Source organism: Phascolarctos cinereus, unplaced genomic scaffold (genome assembly GCF_003287225.1).
Source record: "Phascolarctos cinereus isolate Bilbo 61053 unplaced genomic scaffold, phaCin_HiC Scaffold_2;HRSCAF=192, whole genome shotgun sequence".
Taxonomy (NCBI): domain Eukaryota; kingdom Metazoa; phylum Chordata; class Mammalia; order Diprotodontia; family Phascolarctidae; genus Phascolarctos; species Phascolarctos cinereus.
The window spans coordinates 81,187,519-81,209,043 of record NW_027555625.1 but is presented as its reverse complement, the minus strand read 5'-3'; the positions used below and the strand labels follow the sequence as shown (position 1 = coordinate 81,209,043).

The window sequence follows — 21,525 nt, the reverse complement described above, 5'->3', positions numbered from 1 at the left end:
TCATCATCAGTGCACATGCTCCCACCATGACAAACTGTGATGAGGTCAAAGAAAAACGTTATGAAGACCTGGAGACCTCATTATCAACATGCTGAAAAAGGAGAACCTTATAATTTTGTGTGACTGTAACACCAGAGTAGGCACAGAATATCAGATGTGGTAGAGAGTCTTCGGAAGGAATGGAGTCAGAAACAGCAGCGGCAATGATCATTTACTACTGAAGACGTGCATCTCATGAACTTTTTGTCACCAACACTGTCTTCTGTTTGCCTCAACACAACATAACTTCATGGATGCATCCTTGCAGCAAACACTGGCATTTAATAAGGAGAAGAAATCGGCTGATCCTTTGCCTGGAAGATGGTCATGTACCCAAGAGCTACTGCGGCTTTGTAAAGGGCCAAGCAATAGTCAACATGGTATTTGCTGCCTGGTGACTCCAGGAGAAATACCAGGAGCAGAACAGAGGTCTGTACACAACAACCTCAATCCAACCAAGGCCTTAGAGTTGTGAGAGCCTGTGGAAGATCATGGCATTTGTAAGGAGAAGAGACAGTCGGGATGTGAGAGTGACCAAGGCAATGTGTGGTACGTAGTACTGAACTGACCATGAACTCATCCTCTTCAAAATAAACATTTGCATTCAACAAAAGCATCATCCCTAAGGCATGATGACTATAGTGTCAACAGATCAGAATGCTTCTCCTTGCATGAACAGTTTGTTGCTGACTTGGAGGGAAATCTAAGCCAGCATACCGTTGGCAACAGTGGGGCAGAAAAGAAGCGGGCAGCTTTCAGAGATTTGGTATGCAGCACCACATTTACTCATCTGGGCCAGAACATTCACAAGCATCAGAATTGGTTTGATGAAAATGATGAGAAAATTCAGAAGACACTAAAAGAAAAACAAAAACTCCACAAGGTTTATTAGCAGGATAGTTTATCCATCTCTAAGAAGGCAACATTTAACTTCATCAAAAGTAGAGTGCAAGTGAGTTTAGAAAGATGCAAGATTCTTGGTTCAGTAAGAAGGCAGAAGAGATTCAGTTTTACACTAACAGTAACAATCCAAAGCACTTTTATGATGCCCTGAAAGTTATTTATGGGCCAAAGACCTATACTGCATCTCAATTACTTTGTGCTGATGGAGCCACATTGATTAGTGATAAGGACATGATCCTAGAGAGATGGGCTAAACACTTCCACAGTGTTCTCAACAGATCGTCATTAACCAACGCTGAAGCCATTGACCATGCCTCAGATTGAAGTCAATCCCTGTGTAGTCAAACCTCCAACTGAAAAAGAGGTTTTGAATGCCGTTAGACTCTTCTTGTGTGACAAAGCACCTGGTGCTGATTCTGTTCCAGCAGAGATTTACAAGGCAGGCAGTCCACTGTTCATTAAAAAAGCTGGCTGAAATCTTTCAGGTTATATGGCAAGAAGAAGTTATCCTCCAGTAGTTTAAGGATGCCTCCATTGTCCATCTAGATAAAGGAAAAGGAGATAGGTTTTCCTGTGACAATCCTGTGTCTCTCTCCTAATTATAACTCACAAAATTCTTGTCAGAGTCCTCCTTAATTGGCTGATCCTTCACCTGGAAGATGGTCATCTACCTGGGAGCCAGTGTGACTTCAGAAAGGGCCAACAAATCGTCAATATGGTTTTTGCTGCTCAAAATCCCCAGGAGAAATGCCAGGAACAGAATAGAGGTCTGTATGCAATGTTTGTCATTCTGACCAAAGCCTTTGATAATGTCAGTCTCAAAGGTTTATGGAATATCATGGCAAAATTTGGTTGCCCAGAGAAGGTCATCAGTATTGTACATTAATTTCATGACAGCATGCTTACTCAAGTCCTGCATAATGGACAATGCTCTCATGCTTTCCTAGTCATCAGTGAAGTAAAACAGAGCTGTGTGTTTGCTCCCATGCTTGTTAGCATAATGTTTTCAGTGATGTTGTCATATGCCTTCAATGAGGACATAAGTGGCATCAAGGTCAACTACCACAGAGTCAGTAAAGTGTTTAACTTGAAAAGGCTATAAGCCAAGACTAAAGTGGAGGAAGAGTTGATGCGACTTTTTGTTCACAGATGATTGTGCACTCAACGTAGCATCTGAGGCTGAGATGCACCAAAGTAGATATAAATTCTCTGCTACTTGTGCTAATTTTGGCCTAACAAGTAACACTAAGAAAAGAGAGGTTCTCCACCAGCCAGCATCACACCGTCCATATGTGGAACCATCAGTTACAGCAAATGGAAAAAATTTTGAATGTTTGATAAGTTCACTTACCTTTGCAGTATACTTTCCAGGAATGTACACATAATTGATGAGGTTGACACATGCATTGCCAGAGGCAGCTTAGCATTTGGGAGGCTCCAAAATTAAGTGTGGGAGAGAAGAGGTATTAAGCTGGTGTAGGAGAGAAGAGGTATTAGGCCACTTACCAGACTGAAAGTCTACAAAGCCATTGTGCTGACCTCATTGTTGTAAACCTTTGAAACATGGACAGTCTACCAGCACCATGCCAGAAAATTGAATTGCTTTCTTTTGAATTGTCTTAGGAAGATTGTGAAGATCACCTGGCAATATAAGGTACAAAGTACTGAAGTCCTTTTCCAGCTGAACTGTCAAGCATTCAGGGAGCACAACTCTGATGGGTGGTTCAAATGCCAAATGTACATTTGCATAAAAGATTATTTTATGGAGAACTCACACAAGGCAGGCATTCACGTGATCAGAAGAAGTGATACAAGGACACTCTCAAGATCTCTCTGAAGAACTTCGGTCTCAATTGTGAAACATGGGAGACACTAGCACAGAGTCATCCAGCATGGATTGCCCACATCAAAGAAGGCTCTATGCTCTATGAGCAAAGCAGAATAAAAGTAGCTCAAAAGAAATGTGAGACACAAATTTAGAGACATGTCCAACTCAAATGTTCATACAAACTATTTGTGCCCAATTTCTGGTAGAGATTTCTGAGTTCACATTGGTCTGATCAGCCAGTCAGACACACTGTACACAGACCTGACATCATGATGTCATTTTGGTCCTCTTTGAGCAGAAAGGACAAAAACAGCAACCACAACCTGCTGCCTAGACTTCTTACCAGATTACTGACTGCAGCTGCCCATAAAGTTTCAAACCCGTTGCTGGTCATAAATCCAGACAGCTTCCTGACCATTCAGAGCTTTTCTGACCACTTTGACTCCTGACTTCAGCCTGTTCCTGACTTCTGAATTCTGTACACTCCTTAACCCTTGACATGCACATTCAACTCTGAGCAGACTCAGATCCCTCAGACTCGGCCAATGCCAGTGTTTCCTGAGCATGTACGTAACCTGGAGGAATATATCTAAACTAATTGGCTGTCCTAATGCACCAGTTTCATAATACTTTCATATCTCCTAGAAGTATCATTCAGAGGTCTTCATTTGTACGAAGTGCTCTGAACACTTCCTTTGAAGAGAACTACTAGAGTGTTTAATGTCCGTGGCAAGCCAAACACACCTCCCTTCCTTTGGCAACACAGACTTGGTTGACTTCATTTGTCACTGCTGCAGACAGAATGTCTTGGACTAATGTTCCTCCATGACTGCCAACCCCCTAAAGGGCAGGCATTTATATTCCTCAGTCAATTTCTAATGATCCTCAGTCTCTTTCAGAGGTTAAGCTCTCTGACTATTGCCAGGATGCCATGTTAACAGATTGCTAGACAATCCCAAAACTTCTCTGAGCTGAATCTTTCCAAGATCTATCAACTTGCACATAATGTTGGAAAAGAAATACAATCATCTTTTATTCAAAAAAAAAAGGCAAGGTTAATTGAAGCCAGTTCATTTTCTTTTTGGCAAGCTCTCATCTTTCTAATGCCAGGAGACAAATGCAAGGCAGTGAAGCTCAGGCAGCCACACTTTGGGAAGTCTTGTAGTCTTTTTCTCTGACCCCTGAGGCACTGTGTATTCCTGTCAAAAAAAAAAAAAAAGGTCATGGATTCCTCTGAGACAACTTTGATCTTTTGCTCTTTTGAATACAGATGGAGAGAAGATGCCTGCCTGTTCTAGGAATCTCATGATAGTACATTATATATAATTTAGGAAAAATCCAGCTGAAACTAAGCAATGTGATATAATGGAAAGAGTACTGAAGTCCGAGGAATGTGACTTTGAGCAAAGTACTTAATGCCTGATGCCTCATCTTCTCAGCTATAAAATTTGTATATGGTAACAATTAAAATATTTGCACATCTATCATATTTTACAACTTTCCAAGCACTTTCACATGTTAATTTCACTTAAGTCTCACAATAATAACTACTTGAGGTAGTGATCATTAATCCCACTTTACAGATAAACTGAGGGGCTTAGTGATCTGTCCAAAGTCACAGTTAGCATGTGAAAGATCTGCCACTCAAATCCAGGTATACTAATGTCCACTCCACAGCTTTTTCTACTGTAGGTCAGGGTCCTTCATCTTGTTTGTATCATAGACCCTTTTGGTAGTCTGGTGAAGCCTGTGGGCTCTTTCTCAGAATAACTTTTTTAAATGTATAAAATAAAATATGTAGGATCACCATGGGCCAAGGCAGCAAGCATTTACTAAGCACCTACTATGTGCTAAGCATTTTACAAATATGATCTCATTCTATCCTCATAACATCCCTGGGAAATTGTTACTACTACTATCCTCATTTACAGTTGAGGGAACTAAGTTAGATAGAGGTTAAATGACTTGCCCAGGGTCATATAGCTAGTAAGTATCTGAAACTGGATTAGAATTCAGGTCTTCCTGAACACAATGTACACTGACCCTGACATCATGATGTCATTTTGGTCCTCTTTAATCAGGAAGGGCAAACAATAACACCACCATCAACAATAACAACCATGCCCCCCAAGGGACCCAGTTATAAAGAAAAATACAATCAACTCTTTCCTATGAGAAGAAAACTAGCCACTATAGGATGTTCTTCACAACTCAAGTTCCCCTATAACACGAAGAACAGGGTTAGCTGCAACACTTAACGTTCCAAAAAACCCATTCAGGATACTATACATGTCCATAAAAAAAAATATACCATTTATATAAATGCAAATATTCTGGGATGTCCAGGCCCTTGGACTCTTTTTGGACCTTGGACCATGCTTTCTCGTCTAACCTTTTGGATCCCAATGTTTCCATATTTCTGAACTTTGGACATCTTTTGCCTTTGACTTCATCCACTTGCATGGCAACCAATCCAAATGCAATCCTTCTTAAGACCTTACGATTGTGTCTGGTCCATCCCCACTGGGATCCACTGAAAATGCCCTGAGACAGACCAGGCCTTTCTGCCAAAGTTACTGCTTACTCCCAGAAGGGCTCTCGAGTTGGAGCCCCTAGCAAGGCGGTATGAGGGAGAGTGGTAAACAAAGTCAGACAAGCCCATAAGACCTGCTGAATCCAAATACATTTTGGTCCATCTTACCCAGTACCTTCTCTCTGAGATTACCCTCCAACTACTCTGTCTGTATCTTGTGTGTCTGTATACATACATACATGTGTATAGTTGTCTGTATGTTGTTTCCCCCAACATACAGACATGGGAACTCCTTGAAGGCAGTATTTTTGCCTTTCTTCTTATTGCTCAACATAGTAGTTGGCATACATTAAGTGTTTAGTAAATGCTTGCTAATTTGTTGACAGTATACGCAATCTCAGTGAGACGGAAGTATCAGCCTCTCCTTTGGAGGCAGCCATCACCTAGCTGGGTCACCTGGGATTTTCCAAATCTTTGACTCGTTTCTGATTCTGCTACAGAGCACAAAGTGATACAGATGGACCTCTCAGCATCCCAAAAGGGACCTCATGTAGTACAGTCCATACCTGAAAGCATTCTGCACTGCAACACACTTGACAAGTGGTGACTTTCAAAGGTTCTATGAAAGACGCTGCTTAGCGTACTAGAGAAAGAGCTGAAAATTAACATTAACTGGTGTGGACAGTATGTCACCACTTTAAATTTTCTCCTTTTGGAAAGTATCTATCTTTTTTCTTCAGTCATGGGAAAGAACAGGAATGGAGGAAGAGGAACGTACATTAATACAGCCCCTACTGTGTGCCAGGCACTGTGCTAAGCCCTTTATAGTTATTATCTCACCAGATCCTCACACCAACTCTAAGAGATTGATGCTATTTTTTATCCTCATTTTACAGTTGAGGAAATTGAGGCAAACAGAGGTTAAGTGACTTGGCCAGGGTCACATTGCTAGCATCTGAGGTCACATTTGAATTCAAGTTGTCCTGACTCCAGGCCCAGTGCTCTAACCTCTATACAACCTGGCTCACAGTGGCAATAATAATAATGTTATTTTACATTCTCATAGTTCTTTACAGTTAATAAATAACTTTCCTTGCAACAACCCCAGGAGGTAGATCCTCCAAGTATCATTCTTCACAATTTACAGATGAGAAAATCAAGACCCAAGAGAATTGAAATAGCTTGATGATGGTCACCCAGAGGCAAAGCTGGGACTCAAAGCCAGGTCTCCAGATCAATGCTAAAAATGTTCCTTTATTAATATTTTCATTTGAACATTTGAAATGTAAAAAGGATTCTGTTTATTATAGGCTTGAAGACAATATACAAATTGTCCTCTTTTGGCCTGTACACTGCTTAAAAACGCCCATAGAAATCTCTTAAATACAGTATGATGTTTCTAACATGCTACTTTTATAGCTATAAAGTAAACAATAATATTCTCTCTGGCGTGAATTACACGGAGCCTATTTCAGATATTAACATCAGTGCTACCATCTTAACATTTCTCCATTTTGGATGTTATAATTTGCTTTTTCTACATTATTGTGTAGTTTTACAGAATAAAATTTTAGGAAATGCCATTTGAATAATAAAGAAATGAGCAGTCATCTAAGCTGCTTAATTTCTCCCCCTTTTCCCTATTTCAACATATCCTCCAACCTTATCTTCTAAAAATAATTCAGCTCACCCCAACTCAATGGATTACTGTAAATCTCTAACTAATTTTTCTTTGCCTCTCAAACCACCATTTTTAGTTTTATTTGATAAGGTGCAATGATAGATTACCTGTCATATCTCCTTTCAATTTTTATTTTAATATCAGCATTTTAAAGGTTTCCTAGAGTGGAAAAAAAAAACATTCCAAATGTTCCTCTTCTCAAACAATGATTAAGGGTAAACCTCCTTTAATCCTATGTCATAGCTTAGATTCTTTAGCCCTGGAATCATTTCTGTTGATTTGTGTTTTGTCTCCTCTGATAAGATAATACCTTTTCCTTTGGGTGGAAAAAGAATTCTGAACACAAACTTTATGGTTTGGAGATGTGGCCATTAAGTGAGTTCGGACTAGATAGATTATTTATTTATTCACTTATTTTTGGCTAGGCAATGGGGTTAAGTGACTTGTTCAGGGTCACACAGCTAGTAAGTGTCAAGTGTCTGAGGCCATATTTGAACCCAAGTCCTACTGACTCCAGGGCCAGCGCTCTCTCCACTGCGCCACCTAGTTACCTCTAGAGAGGTTATTTAGTACATGTTGTTTTCAAATGAGAAAAACGAAGCCTAGAGGGCTTGTGATTTATCCAAGGTTATGCAGGTAATAAATGGTAGAAATGAGGTTTGAACTCAGTACATGCAACACACTTTCCTCTGTACTCCATTATCTTAAAAAATATATATTTTCCTTTTTTTTATGGCAAAGAAGAAATTCTGTGACATTTCTTTCCATTTATCTCGTGGAAAGCATGATATTTCTTCAAAAGCAAACTTGTTTTTAAAAATCCTAGATAAATCTAATTATTCAAAAATAGTCACCATTCAAGGACTATATGCATAATTTGCTTTGCCTGGAAAGTGCATTTCTCTAAGTGTAGGGGGTTGATCAAGGGAATTCCTAGACCACCTGCATGAGCTTACAAGTTAAGTGAGTCTTCATTTGAAACTTTAGAGAAATTCTTCCTTTGGAAGGAAGGAATGTGTCCGTTGGCACCTGATTAACAAGACCCAGGACATCTCCTGCTTCATTCTCGCCCACTCAGTGTGCCTTCAAAAGGAACTAGTTGGCTTGAACTCTCATGTGATGGACTCTGATAGAATGGAGAATTCTTTTGTGTTGACCAATAAAAGAGAGCTACCAGAGCCATTAGACTCTTTTTGTCCATTAGTCTTGTTTGTATGATCTTGAGAATGGAGCAGAGCTAAGACCAATAATGGATCTTGAGAGCTGGTGCTGTCTTGAGGAAGAAGCACTTAGAAGTTCAATGCGCTCTCACTATCACAGGCTGAGAGATCCTAGACCCCAGGTTCTGGACTTCAGCCTTTGAGAAGCAGTGGTATAACTTCTCAATCAAGTAGCATCTGTGAAGAGTGAAACCATGTTGCCTGGGTGGTAAAAGTGCCTGAATATGAGCTTTCTGGAGGAGCGTTAACTTCTTATACCCTAATCTCTCATATAAAGGATTAGGGATCTCTATATGATGTGCAGCTCCTGAATCCAAGCCTCCAGATGTAGGAAGTGAGAATTGCTGGACAGCATCATCCCAGAATGTAGACTTTCGCTGAAGAAGGGGATTCACTATACAATACCAATTTCAGGGCTTGCCTTTCTAAGCAATCCCAAGTTCAAGAGTTCTAGAATATAGCCCCTTCTACCAAACAAATATTGGCCCTGAGAAATGCCAGCCTCTTGGCGGAGGGGGGTAAAAAGATGTACATACGACCCCTGGAGGTAAAGTGGCAAAAAACTGGATGAGAGAGCAAAAACCATGGATTTTCCCTCCAAAATTACCATAGTTATTCAAATGGTTTTGATTTTATGGAAAAGGGGTCACCTTTCTAGAATCTCCAAGTGTGTTACTTCATGGTAATACCATAAGGTTGAATGTCTTATATCCATATCTTCTATGAAAGGTCAGTCATTGAATGTAGGTTTTGCCTCTCAAGCAGCCCTATTTTCATATATGATCCAACGATGCTCCTGCCCAGCAGCATTAATGAAATTAACATTTATTAGGAGACCACTCTAAATGGCAAGAACATAGCTCAATGTAATGGTGGGGCTCCAGGATTCTCTGATAGTAGTCCCAATGGCCCCAAAACTGCCTACATAGTAAGATTTCAGGAACCACAAAATGAATCCATTCCATAATTTTAAAAATTTAATCAGTATTTCTAAATAAGTTTCCAGTTGACAGATGTATGTAACTCTCTATATGTGCTATAGTTGAGTACAAAAAGCTAATACTTCTGTGAATTCCCTTCTAAAGAAATTTACTTTATTTTTCCAGTTTTAATATATTTTACAGTAACTACAAAAACTTTACTTGAGAAGCAGCATGCAGGAGAGGCAAGAGTTTGGGATTGGACTCGCTAGGCTTGTGTGACCTTGAGCAAGTCATTTCCTTTCCTGGGGCTTCAGTTTCCTTATCTGTAAAGCAATGGATTAGAATCTAAATAGAATCTAATTAATCTAATTAGAACCTAAAGAGGTTCCCAAACTTATTTGGTCTATCGCCCCCTTTTCAAAAGAAATTACTCAGTGCCCCCTAAGAAATCTACTTCTTTTAACCCTTTAATGTTCTTTTTTCAAATTTGCATCATTTAAAAAATTGTTTTTAAATGACACATCTTAAATTTAATAATTTATTGTAAATTTGTGGGGGGTTTTCCTGCATTGAAATTTTGATGACACAATGTTATGTCATGTAACCATATAGTACCATACTGCGAACAAGTCATTACATGCCCATATTCCTGATGATGCATGCTGGACTTCCTGACAACACACAACACACTCACTGCCAACATTTGCTTGTTAAGACCTGTTGCTGGACTTGACCACTGATAGGTTATAGCTTGCATTTTGTGTGTTTATTTGGCAAATAACTTAATCACTATGACTTCAACTCTGTTACACAACAGATGAAACATGTATGAATGGTTTTTCAAAATTTTCTTCTCTTCTTTCCTTATGCTTTCATTGCCTCTTTATTTTTATTCAATGCCTCCCAATTGCACCTGAGGTGACTAGCACCCCCCTGGATCATTCCAGCACTCCCCAGGGGATGGTATCTCCCACTTTGGGAACCTAGATTAGATGATCTTTCCCAGCTCTAAATCCCATGATCAAAATGGAAAAAAAAATAGTTCAAAACTGCTTAAAATTGTGCAATATAATTCCCTAGTTTAAAAAATTCACAACACAGGGTTTAATTCTGATTTTAATTTTCACACACACACAACATACACACCCCTAAAAACAAAACCCCACAATGATTTCTCAAAGAGAATTTGAGTTCCTTTAACTATATCTCTACTTTGTCTTATATGAAATGAATTTCAATGTGTGAAAAATCACAAAACTAACTCTACAAATTGCACATAACATCATCATTAAGTATTGTTTTGAAGACTTTGGAACTGAATATGTGCACCTAATTTGTTCCAGTTGCTGGGTATCTGGGGAGGTTTAAGGTTATTCCTTTGACTGTGTTATGCTTTTGCTTCTGGGAGGAAATGAAAGAATGAGGCTCTTTTAGGACCCAGAAAGAATGTAGATTTTAAGGACTACACATTCAAGACCATCTATAGAATAAGTTTCTGTAGGAATTGCCCACACAGAACTTTCTTAGGGTAAGAATTTAAAACTGGACGCAAATGTCTGACACCACGTCCCAAGTAATTAATCCCCCTTCCCCATAATGTGCATGTTACAAATGAAGATATTCAGACACGAAGACTTGTAGGATTTTGTTGAGATTGTTGATATTTGGCTTTTCCAGATTTTCTTCATTGTCATCCATTGTATGCCAGACATCAGGGAAAGGAAAGGGTATCAGATGCAGAATTGGAACACCTAAAAAGAAAGAAGTGATTTGTAAACAAGTGAGAATTTCATGCAATGAGAAAACTAAAGAACTGTTGTACTACAAGTAGAATTTTAAATGGAACTACTAAAGTACATAAAGGCAGCAATTAACCTAGCTTGTGCCTCCTTGTTCCTTCTTCTTGTACTCCATATCCATTCATCCATTCATTCACTCACTCACATACTCAAGACCATGTCTTATTCATTCTTGTATCACTTATGACATCTAACATGACACCAGGCACATAAGAGTTACTCATTCTATTTTTGCAGAATTGAATGAAAATTTTGATTGAGTACCTACTATGTGCAAGGCAGTCCGCTATGCTCTGAAATACACAGATCCATAAGATACTGCCTGACCTCAGAGAATTTAGAAACTAGTAATAAGAATAGTTAGCAAGCATTAACATAGTACTTTTAGGTTTGCAAAACACTATTCAAAGACTATCTCATTTTATCCTCAAGACAGCCGTAGGACGTAGGTGTTATTATTAACCCCATTTTACAGATGAGGAAATTGAGACAGACAGAGGTTAAGTGACTTCTTTCAGGGGTCCCAGAGCTAATAAGTGTCTAAGGCTGGATTTGAACTTAGGGCTTCCTAATTCCAAGTCCAGTGCTCCATCCTCTGTGCCACCTAGCTCTCTCAGTAGATAAATCTTGTACATAAATGACTATAGTATAATATAGAATGTGATATGTGGAGAGAGACAGAGACAAAGAGAGTCAGAGAGAGAGAGACAGGTGTTCATGGGACCTCATTTATGCCTAGGAGCACTGATTCTCTAATTTCATGTGATCATTGAGGAAAATAAAGCTTAGATGTCGCTAACTGTAAAGTCTGGTAACCATAATAGCTCCTGTTTCTAGGGCAGGTTAAGGTCTACAAAGCCTTTTCTTCATAACACTCCTCTGAAGTAGGAATTATTATTATTATTATTATTATTATTATTATTATTATTATTATTCCCTTTACACATGAGGAAACTGAGACCTAGAGTGACTTGTCCATGCTAACCAGATATTAAGTATTAGTGCCAGGTCTCTTGTCTCCAATGCTCTTTCCACTACAGCAAGAAAAAAAAACAGCTAAGAAGAGCAGTAGTGCTCCTTACTTGAAATATTTTTTTGTGGCAAGAACCGCAATTCAAAATCTGCTTCCTTTTCACTCTCAAGTGCTCCCATTTACCAGGCCTCAACTAAGAGTTCTGAGCTACCTCTGCCTTGGTGATTGTTCTCACTCTAGTAGGAATCTTGTTCAATTCAGTACAAACACCTTGGGTGCCTACTTTGTCCAAGGCATTTTGCTTGTAAAAGGCTTCCAGCCAGAGAGAGCACTTGGCCTCGGTTGGTGAGACCTTGGTGCTGATGCCTCGGGCGTGTTCTATATTGTTCTTCTTGCTTCTTTGGTTCCTTTGGATTTCCCAATTCCTGACTGTCTGTGACTTGTCTTCTGGAATTTGTGTCCCACTGGCTCCTCACCTGGCTGTGTGTGCACTGACCTCTAGTAGGTATATCTTGCCTTCACTTGTGCTCATCTGTCCTATTGCTGCCCTAAAACTTGCTCTAACCAAAGAAGAGACCATCTTGAAGGGACCTTGAAGATGAACTAATTCACACTCCTAACTTCCCTATTCCTGTTAAGGTTAACACCATTGTGCCAGTGACTCAGCTTGAAACCTCGGTGTTATCCTCAACTTCTCACCCTTTCTCAGCCTTCCCCAACCCCATAGCCAATAAGTTACCAAGTCCTATCATTTCTGTATTTCCAATCTCTCTTGCATATGACCCTTTCTCTCTTCTGACACTGCCACAACCCAGGTGCATGCCCTCATCACCTCATCCCTGGACTATGAAATACCTGCTGGTAGGTCTCCCTGCCACAAATCTCTTCACACTCTAGGCCAGGGGTGGGGAACCTGGGGCCTCGAAGCCACATGTGGCCTTCTAGGCCCTTGGGTACGGCCTTTTGACTGAGTCTAAGGTTTACAAAACAAATCCTTTTATTAAGGGGATTTGTTCTGTGAAGTTTGGATTCAACAGATCACACTTGAAGACCTAGAGGACAGCACGTGGCCTGAAGGCCACAGGTTCCCCACCGTTGCTCTAATCTATCCAACCCTGAGCTGTCAAATGGCTCTGCCTGAAGTACTAGTGTAACCATAACACTCTTCTATGCAATCAATTCCAGTGGTTCCCTATCACCTACAGTAGACACAGGACCAGGCTGCGTGCAGCCCACAATAACTAGGAACTAGATTAGAATGTAATCGAGAAACATTTAACCAAATAAATAAGAATACAAAAAAGTATAGATAACATCATATTTTAAAACTAAGTCAATATGTGGTCCACAGGAATCTTTATGTATGTATTGTTATTGTTGTTATACAATTGTTTTTCAGCTGTATCTGACTCAACCCTATTTGGGGTTTTCTTGACAAAGATAACAGAGTGGCTTGCCATTTCCTTCTCCAGCTCATTTTACAGATGAGGAAACTGAGGCAAATGGTTAAGTGACTTGCCCAGGGTCACACACTTAATAAGCCTCTGAGGCTGGAGGGGGAGCCCTCATTATTTATATGGAGCCCTCATTCTGCGCTCATTTTCTCTTGCCTGACTCCAGCTGTGCCTTTTCAGCAGCTAACCTCCTAGTACATGGGCAAACCATCAATTACCACATGGCAACTGAAGCTGAGTCAAAAATATTTAATTCAAATAAATCCTTATTAAAATCTGCATCCTCTGCTGTTGTTTTACTGTGTTGTCTTTCAAATCCTGCTAGCTTGCTTTTTACAGTTAAAATACTTACACGTTTTTTATTCATCAACTTCTGATACTGATTTGAATTTTAAATACATTATAATCATGAAGAAATATAATCAGGAAGAAATAGCATGGTTACTGCAGGGTGGACTGTGTTCTTTTCTTTAACTTAGTATACTTTCTAAGACCATCTAAAAACTATTATCTCTGGTTGCACCAACTTTATTTTGACTGTATTTGCTATAGAAAGTTTATATATAATCACAAATCATAATTCCTTATTTGAATCCTAGAATGAAATGAAAATTTGTAATGCTATAAAAAACATGTGGTACCTCTTCTTAAAAATGGAATATGGTCATCCTGGATTTGTTCTCGGTACATATGACCCTGGAAATACTGTGTCTCCAAATAATGATCCTGAAGCAAACCCAAATCATGTAGCTTTTTTTCTGCAATTCACAAATGAAACACCAAGTAAGCAGCTGTGGGAATATCTGTTCAGAGCTTAAAGTGAGTTCATAAGCAAAGAGGTTTGGGTCTCTTCAACAATTCTGGCATCATTTTGAAAGCCTTTGTTGTAAATAGACAGCATAACCAGACTCACCACGATAACCACATGAGGGGCTTTACTTAGGTCAGAGATTCTTAACATTTTTTGTGTCATGGACCACCTTTGGAAGTCTAGTGAAGCCTATGGGCCCCTTCTTAGGATAATGCTTTCAAATGCATAAAATAAATACATAGAATTACAAAGGAACCCAATTATATTGAAATAAAGACATAATTATGTTTCCTACCCATGTTCACGGACTTCCCAAAATCTATCCACAGACCCGTCATAGATCTTAGGTTAAGAACCCCTGACTTAGAATGCTGGCAGTGAGAATAGAGAGAACTCAAAAGATATTGGATTGATAATATATATGGGAAAAACCAAATGGATGAAAGATACTATATATAGTATAACTGTATGTAACTATAACAGGCTATTGGATGGCCAGTCCATTGAGTTATCAGAGGCATTGCAGAGATGTCAAGCACAAGAGAAAACAGTCATCTCAGAAGAGAAAGTGATGAAAAGAATGATTGATTTGCATTTGGGGAATTTCATAGTAGTCTTTTTTTTTTCAAGCCTGGGTCTCCCTATCACACCAGTCTGATAGTGTAGCTGTTATTCTTAGGCCTAATCCCACTGATGATCAGCACAAAAGTTTTGATGATTTGACCATTTTACTTTTTTTTTTCATGAGGCAATTGGGGTTAAGTGACTTGCCCAGGGTCACACAGCTAGTATCATGTTTCTGAGGCTGGATTCAAATTCAGGTCCTCCTGAGTACAAGGCCAGTGCTGTATCCACTGCACCACCTGGTCACCCCTCATTTAGGCAGCCTAATATCTGCCTATCAGAGTTGTGCTCTTTGCAGTAGAGTTTGAATGCTTGGCAGTTCAGCTCGAGAGAGGACCTCAGTGTTCAGTACCTCATTTTGCCAGGAAATCTTGCTAAGACAATTCAAATGGAAGCAGTTCCATTTTCTGGTATGGCACTGGTAGACTGTCCAGATTGCACGGGTATACAATGATGAAGATGCAAATTTAGTTGGGACTTCAAGGAAGCCAGTAGATGGAGATAAGGAGGGAGAGGATTCCAGCCATGGGAGATAGCCAAAGAAAATGCCCAGAGCCAAGAAATGGAGTGTTTTGTTTGTGGGACAGCCAGGAGGCTGGTATCGTTGGATTACAGAAAATATGGCAGGGAATGAGGTGTATGTAAAAAGAAGATGACATAAAAAAAAGAAAGAAAAGTCAAAGAAGATTCCTAGTCACAAAAGAAGAATGGATATGCTCCATTAATATCCCTTGGATGTCAGGAAAACCCAGGGAAGGTCCTTATCACATTGGGTAGGACTCCTCCAGCAAACTTAAGGGAGCATATGGACAAACATCCTACGAAAAAGACAAACATGGGTACTTTGTGATCTGTGTCATTGAAAACACCACCATCAATAAAATCACATATTCATCTGAGTAGCAATTTGTTTAGTAGGAATCTGTCCCATTGTAATGTACAATACTAGTAGTATCTTACCAATTGCCTGAAGTTTTCTATACCATCGAAGAGAATTTTGAAGATAACTAGGAAAGTTTGGGTTTGGAGCACCTATTAAATCCAGTAATACAAGCAAATCCTATGAGAGAAAAAAAAATGTACCATTGTTTTATCATTGTTGTAGACTGTTCTCATGTATGAATTCAATATTTTAGTCATTGGTGATCCTATAGGGGAGGAGGTATAAATAAACAAATGTATTACACATATATTATCAACAGTTGCATAGGTGATATGTCTCACTTAATATTGGAAGGTTAGGATGTCATCAGTATATGTGTGTGTGTGTGTGTGTGTGTGTGTGTGTGTGTGTGTGTGTGTGTGTGTGTATAAATGTAAACTGCAACCTGTCTATATTTCAATAGGGCATCTTCATGAGTATTGGTGGCCTAAAGAATTGATCACCTAGTGGCCAGCCTTCTGATGATGAGCCTTTACATACTCAGGCTCTCAGATGACAGACATAGGTAGTTTGTCCCATGCTCTAGGCTGTTCCAGAAGGAATAGCTATTAGACTTTTGTGCTCTGCTGGCATAGCCAGCCTTTGAGAATTCAGGGTCCCCTACATACACCCCAGTAAGATGCCAAAGTAGGAATTTAGTGGAGAAGAAATGCCTATTATTTTAATTTGATCTGGAATGGCAAAATGAAATCCCACTTTGAGGTTAACACAGAAATAACTTTGCCTGTCATGTCCAGGCCAAACACTTTCCCCTACAGCTCCTCCTTCCTGATTCCAGATGCTTTGAAGTCCATATACTGTTGCTGCTAGAATGTCTTGTCCCTAAGAGGAATGATAAGAAACTAGAGTAACAAGCCATGTGTCAGGGTCACAAAAGAATTTTGAAGTGCCTTAGAAATTTTTCATTCATGCACATTCCATAACTGCTACACATAGATAAATCCCATTCCCTTGCATGAAGCCCTAGACTGAAAATAAAGAGAATTCATTTACCCCAATCTTAAAGAAGCTCTTAAAAGAAATGGGAATATGTTCATCTACATTCATATGCAAAATAAGAATGGAGTACTATGGAACAAAACTAGATTTTCCCTTTCTCTATGTAGAGAGATCAGCAAGGATTTCGTAGGCCAGGTCTTAGACTAGATGATCTCTAGGTATCTTCCAAATTGTATGTGTGTGTCTATGTATAGCTATGTATGTGTATATACATATACATGTATATGTGTTTGGGTGCATATATATACATACATGTATGTATGTATACATATATTATGTTGAACATATATGCATGCATATGTGTATCCATCTCCCCCACTCACAATGCCATGCAGTTGGTTTGTATCTGCTGCTCCAGGAGGATGTGGAGTTAATTCCATTTTTGCCGCTAAATGCCGAGAGCCATAGAGGGAATCCTGAGGAGACCAGTGAAGAAAAGCCTCTTCACCATCAAAGAAAATAAGCTGAAGAGAAAGATCTGGCCTGGAGGCTGAAGAGTTCTGATTTAAAAAAAGAAATAAATAAAATGAAGGCTATTTACAAAAATAACTTTACTACCTAAGACTTTTTTAAATTTGAAAATAAAAACTACAAAGAAAAAAATAGAATCATACACACACACACATTTACACTTTATGGTCCAGCAAGTATAGATTCTTCCTCCACCAATCCAGATCCCAACTTCTCTTCACCCTCTCATCCTATGCAATTATTGTCCTTGTTTTGCCATAAATTCTCCATGTAGGATCTGTCCAACATGCTAGAGGTATTCCTCTAGTACCACTAGTATACTTAGGCTCCATCTCTGTTAGTTCTCATTCTAATTATGTTAGCAGTTGACCTCCTTTCGCAGGCACATGTGTTGAATATTATATACACAGATTCTTGCTGATGCCATCATTGCTGCAACTCAACAGCTTTTGGTTAACTTGTAATTTTGATTCATCTGAGAACCTAGTCTTCATGATTCTCAGCCATATAGCATCACTGAAATAATATTAGTGCTAAAATAATGAGCTTCTGTAGTAGTGAGTAGTTTGGAGATTACTGCCCTTTGGAACATTTTTCCTTAGATTATTATCCCTTAGGAACTTGGGATCTTTTCATTCTGTAAGTTTCTGTCTATCCGTTATTCCTTTTGTCCTATGGCTAACAAATCCCAACCTCTAAACCAGGAATTTTAACCTTTTTTAATGTCATAGACCCATTGGGCAGTCTGATAAAGACTATGGACACTTTCGCAGAATATTTTAAATTTATATTTGGAAATGCCAAATTTCAGTTAGAATTCAGTGAAAGGAAAGAGGTAATTTTGTCTCCCTTCTGAGTTCACAGACCAAACTCGTGCATTCTAGGTTTAGAACCCCTGTTCTAAAATTCAATCAGGACCAATTCCTACCTAGGTAAAAATCCTTCTCCCCTGCAACACATTTTCCAGTGACTTCAGTACCTGGATGAGTTGTCCTCTGCAAATCAACCCTTGCCATTGGCTTTGGTGGTGTTAGTATTAATAGTGATGATGATTCAAACACCTTAGCTTTTCAGTTCACCAACTTCCATGAATTCCATCTCCACCCATAAAGGTAGAGAAACATCCTTAAACTATCACTTGAAACTGCTCTACCTCCAAACTTCAGAATTCTGAAATTTCCCTCTTTTATCACAAACTCCTGCCTTTCCACCTCCACTATTCATTGGAATAGTTTTACATATTCATCTAGGGTACTTTAAGTCATGCACTCATTTGTGAGTAGGCATTGAAGAAAAGCATATTGAACCAAACCTTATGTCCTGCTCTATCTACCAAGCTTTACTATGAGCTCACTGTGACCTATTTCCAAATCCTCCATGTTTGTGGAACTGTGTTTTGCTCACTTGATTAGAAATTCTGGACTATCTATGCCACAGTATGTATGGCTTTAGAAACTGAACCTCTATCTCCTCTTCTCACATTTCTCCTGCATGATTTCCAGTGGAAGACCCCTACTTGAGGCCTATCATGTTGTGTCTCTCTCTCCAGCACTACCTACTTACTGGCTATAGAAGAATTATAACTAGAATGTTGCTCATTCGTGCCATGACACATCCGTCTTTATGCCTGTACTCTAGAAGGAAACTTTCTATTGAACTTTGAGCCACTTGTATTACATTAATGTAATACATTTGTATTACTTTACAATGTAATATATTTGTATTATATTTGGGAAGGCAGCAAGGTCCATTGGAAAGTGCTAGATGTAGAATCAGAGAACCTAATTTAGAATTTCAGCTCTGTTACTTGCTGCCTGACCTTTGGCAAGTCACCTAGTTTGATAGGCAATTAAAGTAGGATTAGATGACCTTTTCTGGGACTTGATATAGTCAGTACACTATCCTGTACTAGCAAGGGCATCTGGAAGACTTCATCATCTACAGGGAATCTCTCATTTGGACTCTCAATGGGACTTCCAACATGACAACAACAAATGCATTTGGCAAGCATATGCCTCCCTCTTTCATGCCTCTCTTGATGCTAACAATCAGAGGGTCATCAAACCAGAGTATCTCTGCTGTTGTATTTACCAAGAGGCCTTTGGCGATCCCAGTACATCTATGCAAAATCTGTTGGAAAAGAACCTTGAAGACTACATTTTGCTCTATTTGGTTTACTTTTTAAAATTAACAAACATCACAGAGAGATTTTATATTTCATGCAACTTTTAGTCAATTTTGTAACTATAAATATGGGTCTATTGTAGAAAATCATTCAAGACTGCCTATAAAGATACCTATAAAGGTAAAGATACCTATAAAGATTATATATAAAGTCAAGTCATCATTCAATCATTAAGTATCTATTATGTGTGTCAGGCACTGTGCTGCATCATGTAATGATAAGAAAGGAGGCGTGTAGATCAATAATTGTTGACATGCTCTCTATCACCTCTTCAAAAATAAGAATATAGGCTGTGCTCCTTTTCTTCATTCCTTTGGTATCTATCTATTCATGAAAAACAATCCCTTGACACCTTCAAAATTGTGTTGCCTCTAGTCCATATTCTTTACAGTGTTCTTGGTCTGGTCCAGCAAGCCTTACCAACTTCTTACACACTGTCTCCATTTCTTCACATAGCACATCATGTATATAGATATTAGAGTCCAAATTGATTATGAAAATTGGTTGTTATGGAAATGCTGACAAACTAGCTTCATTTTATATTCATGTTCTGTTCCCGTCAGTCATCCGTGAATGTTCTTGGGATAATATGGCTTAGTTGGGTTTCATGTCAATTTTGTAATAAGTTTGCTTGCGGTTCCAGTGCTTTTTGACATTTTATGAGGCAATACTATTTGCAGTCTTTATTTATCTTCTTGCATAGTCTTTTACACATGAATTTGTATTCTAAATTGGCACTTCCCATAGCTGCTTCTTCCCTTCCCCTCCCCTCCCCTCCCCACTCCTCTCCTCTCTTTTCTTATCCTCCTATTCTCTCTCTCTCTCTCTCTCTCTCTCTCTCTCTCTCTCTCTCTCTCTCTCTCTCTCTCTCTCTCTCTGTCTCTCTCCTCTTTACAAGGAGATCAATTATTGGCTAGACAGAGTGGCTTCTATTATGCTCTTTTGGCCTCCTCATTATGACTATTTCTTTATGTGGTTTAAGCTTTCATAGGAAATAGTAATAATCAGAGTCAATACATATGTTTTTTTCATCACCCTTCTTTTGTCACTGGTGGCTTGTTTGACAAGGGCAGGTTGAAATTATTGCAGTTGCTCACCGTGTCTTCTTATCATTAACCTTTCTTTTACTATGATCTTCTTTTGACCTTTATCTAACTAGTCAATGATTTGACCACCTGCCAACATCTGATTCTAACATGACTCCCACATTAGTAACTACTCATTTCCTGTCTGTTGAAGCATAGTCAATTCATTATTTTATGATGCTGTTTAGTGCTCATCATGTCCAGGACCTTCTATTCCTCTTTTTGAGTACAGTATTCCAGACACAGAGGCATGAGTCTTCTGAAGCTTTTAGCGTATTATATCGCCTAATCTTGAGTCATATTTTCCAACATCTTCCCCTGTACCCACCTCCACAACAAAGTCACTGGTAAAAGCATATGTTGATTTGGTTTGAAGAATCTTGCCAAGTTCTTCAAAGGATTTCTCTATATTTTCATTTTCTACAGCAAATGTTGGTATAAATACTACAATTAATTTTTTGCTTAGGCTCACCATGAGTACCACAAGATAAGAAGATTTATTGTCCCAATTATCTTTAGACACACAATAAAATCAAATCCCCCAACACCTTAGTATGCTTCCCCAAGAAGAACCTATAAACTATCTTTTCATTTCATTCAACATCTTTTTGCTTCTGGTTTCCATTATTATTAGAATATCATTATGAATGTGGTTCAATTATTCTAATATCAAGTAATAAAACAATGAGCATTTAATAATCACTTACTATGTGTAAGGCACTAAGAGAGAAGTAAAAACAATTCTGGCTCTCATGGAGTATATAATCTAGCCAGGACAGATATGTAGATTTAGAGGTATGTACATAATTGATCCCCAAAAATAGGTAAAATGGGATGGGATGGGGCACTAGCAAGCAGCACGGGGTAAGGGGCAGGAAGAATCAAAAAAAGTCTTATGTGGAAGGTAGCACTTGAGTTGACCCTAGAAGGAAATTAGGGACTCCGAGAAAGGGAGATGACAATGAAGGGCATTCTAGGTATGGTGAATATCCAATGGAAAGGCATGGAAATAGGAGGTAGAATTGCGTTACAAGGGACAGCAAGAAGGACAGTT

At 38.9% G+C, this 21,525-nt stretch overlaps 1 protein-coding gene across 1 annotated transcript in view; it reads right to left on the bottom strand.

Annotated features, from left to right (window-relative positions):
• Positions 1-10,230: 10,230 nt before the first annotated feature.
• The window catches only part of QPCT (glutaminyl-peptide cyclotransferase), a 31,820-nt gene continuing 20,525 nt past the window's right edge, over positions 10,231-21,525 (bottom strand). Inside the window, exons 4-7 of the mRNA XM_020964910.2 lie at positions 17,054-17,230; positions 15,749-15,848; positions 13,995-14,111; positions 10,231-10,878 (exon numbers count right to left, since the gene is read on the bottom strand). Coding sequence (XP_020820569.1) covers positions 10,733-10,878; positions 13,995-14,111; positions 15,749-15,848; positions 17,054-17,230 — 540 coding nt within the window. The 3' untranslated portion in view covers positions 10,231-10,732. The remainder of the gene's footprint in view (positions 10,879-13,994; positions 14,112-15,748; positions 15,849-17,053; positions 17,231-21,525) is intronic.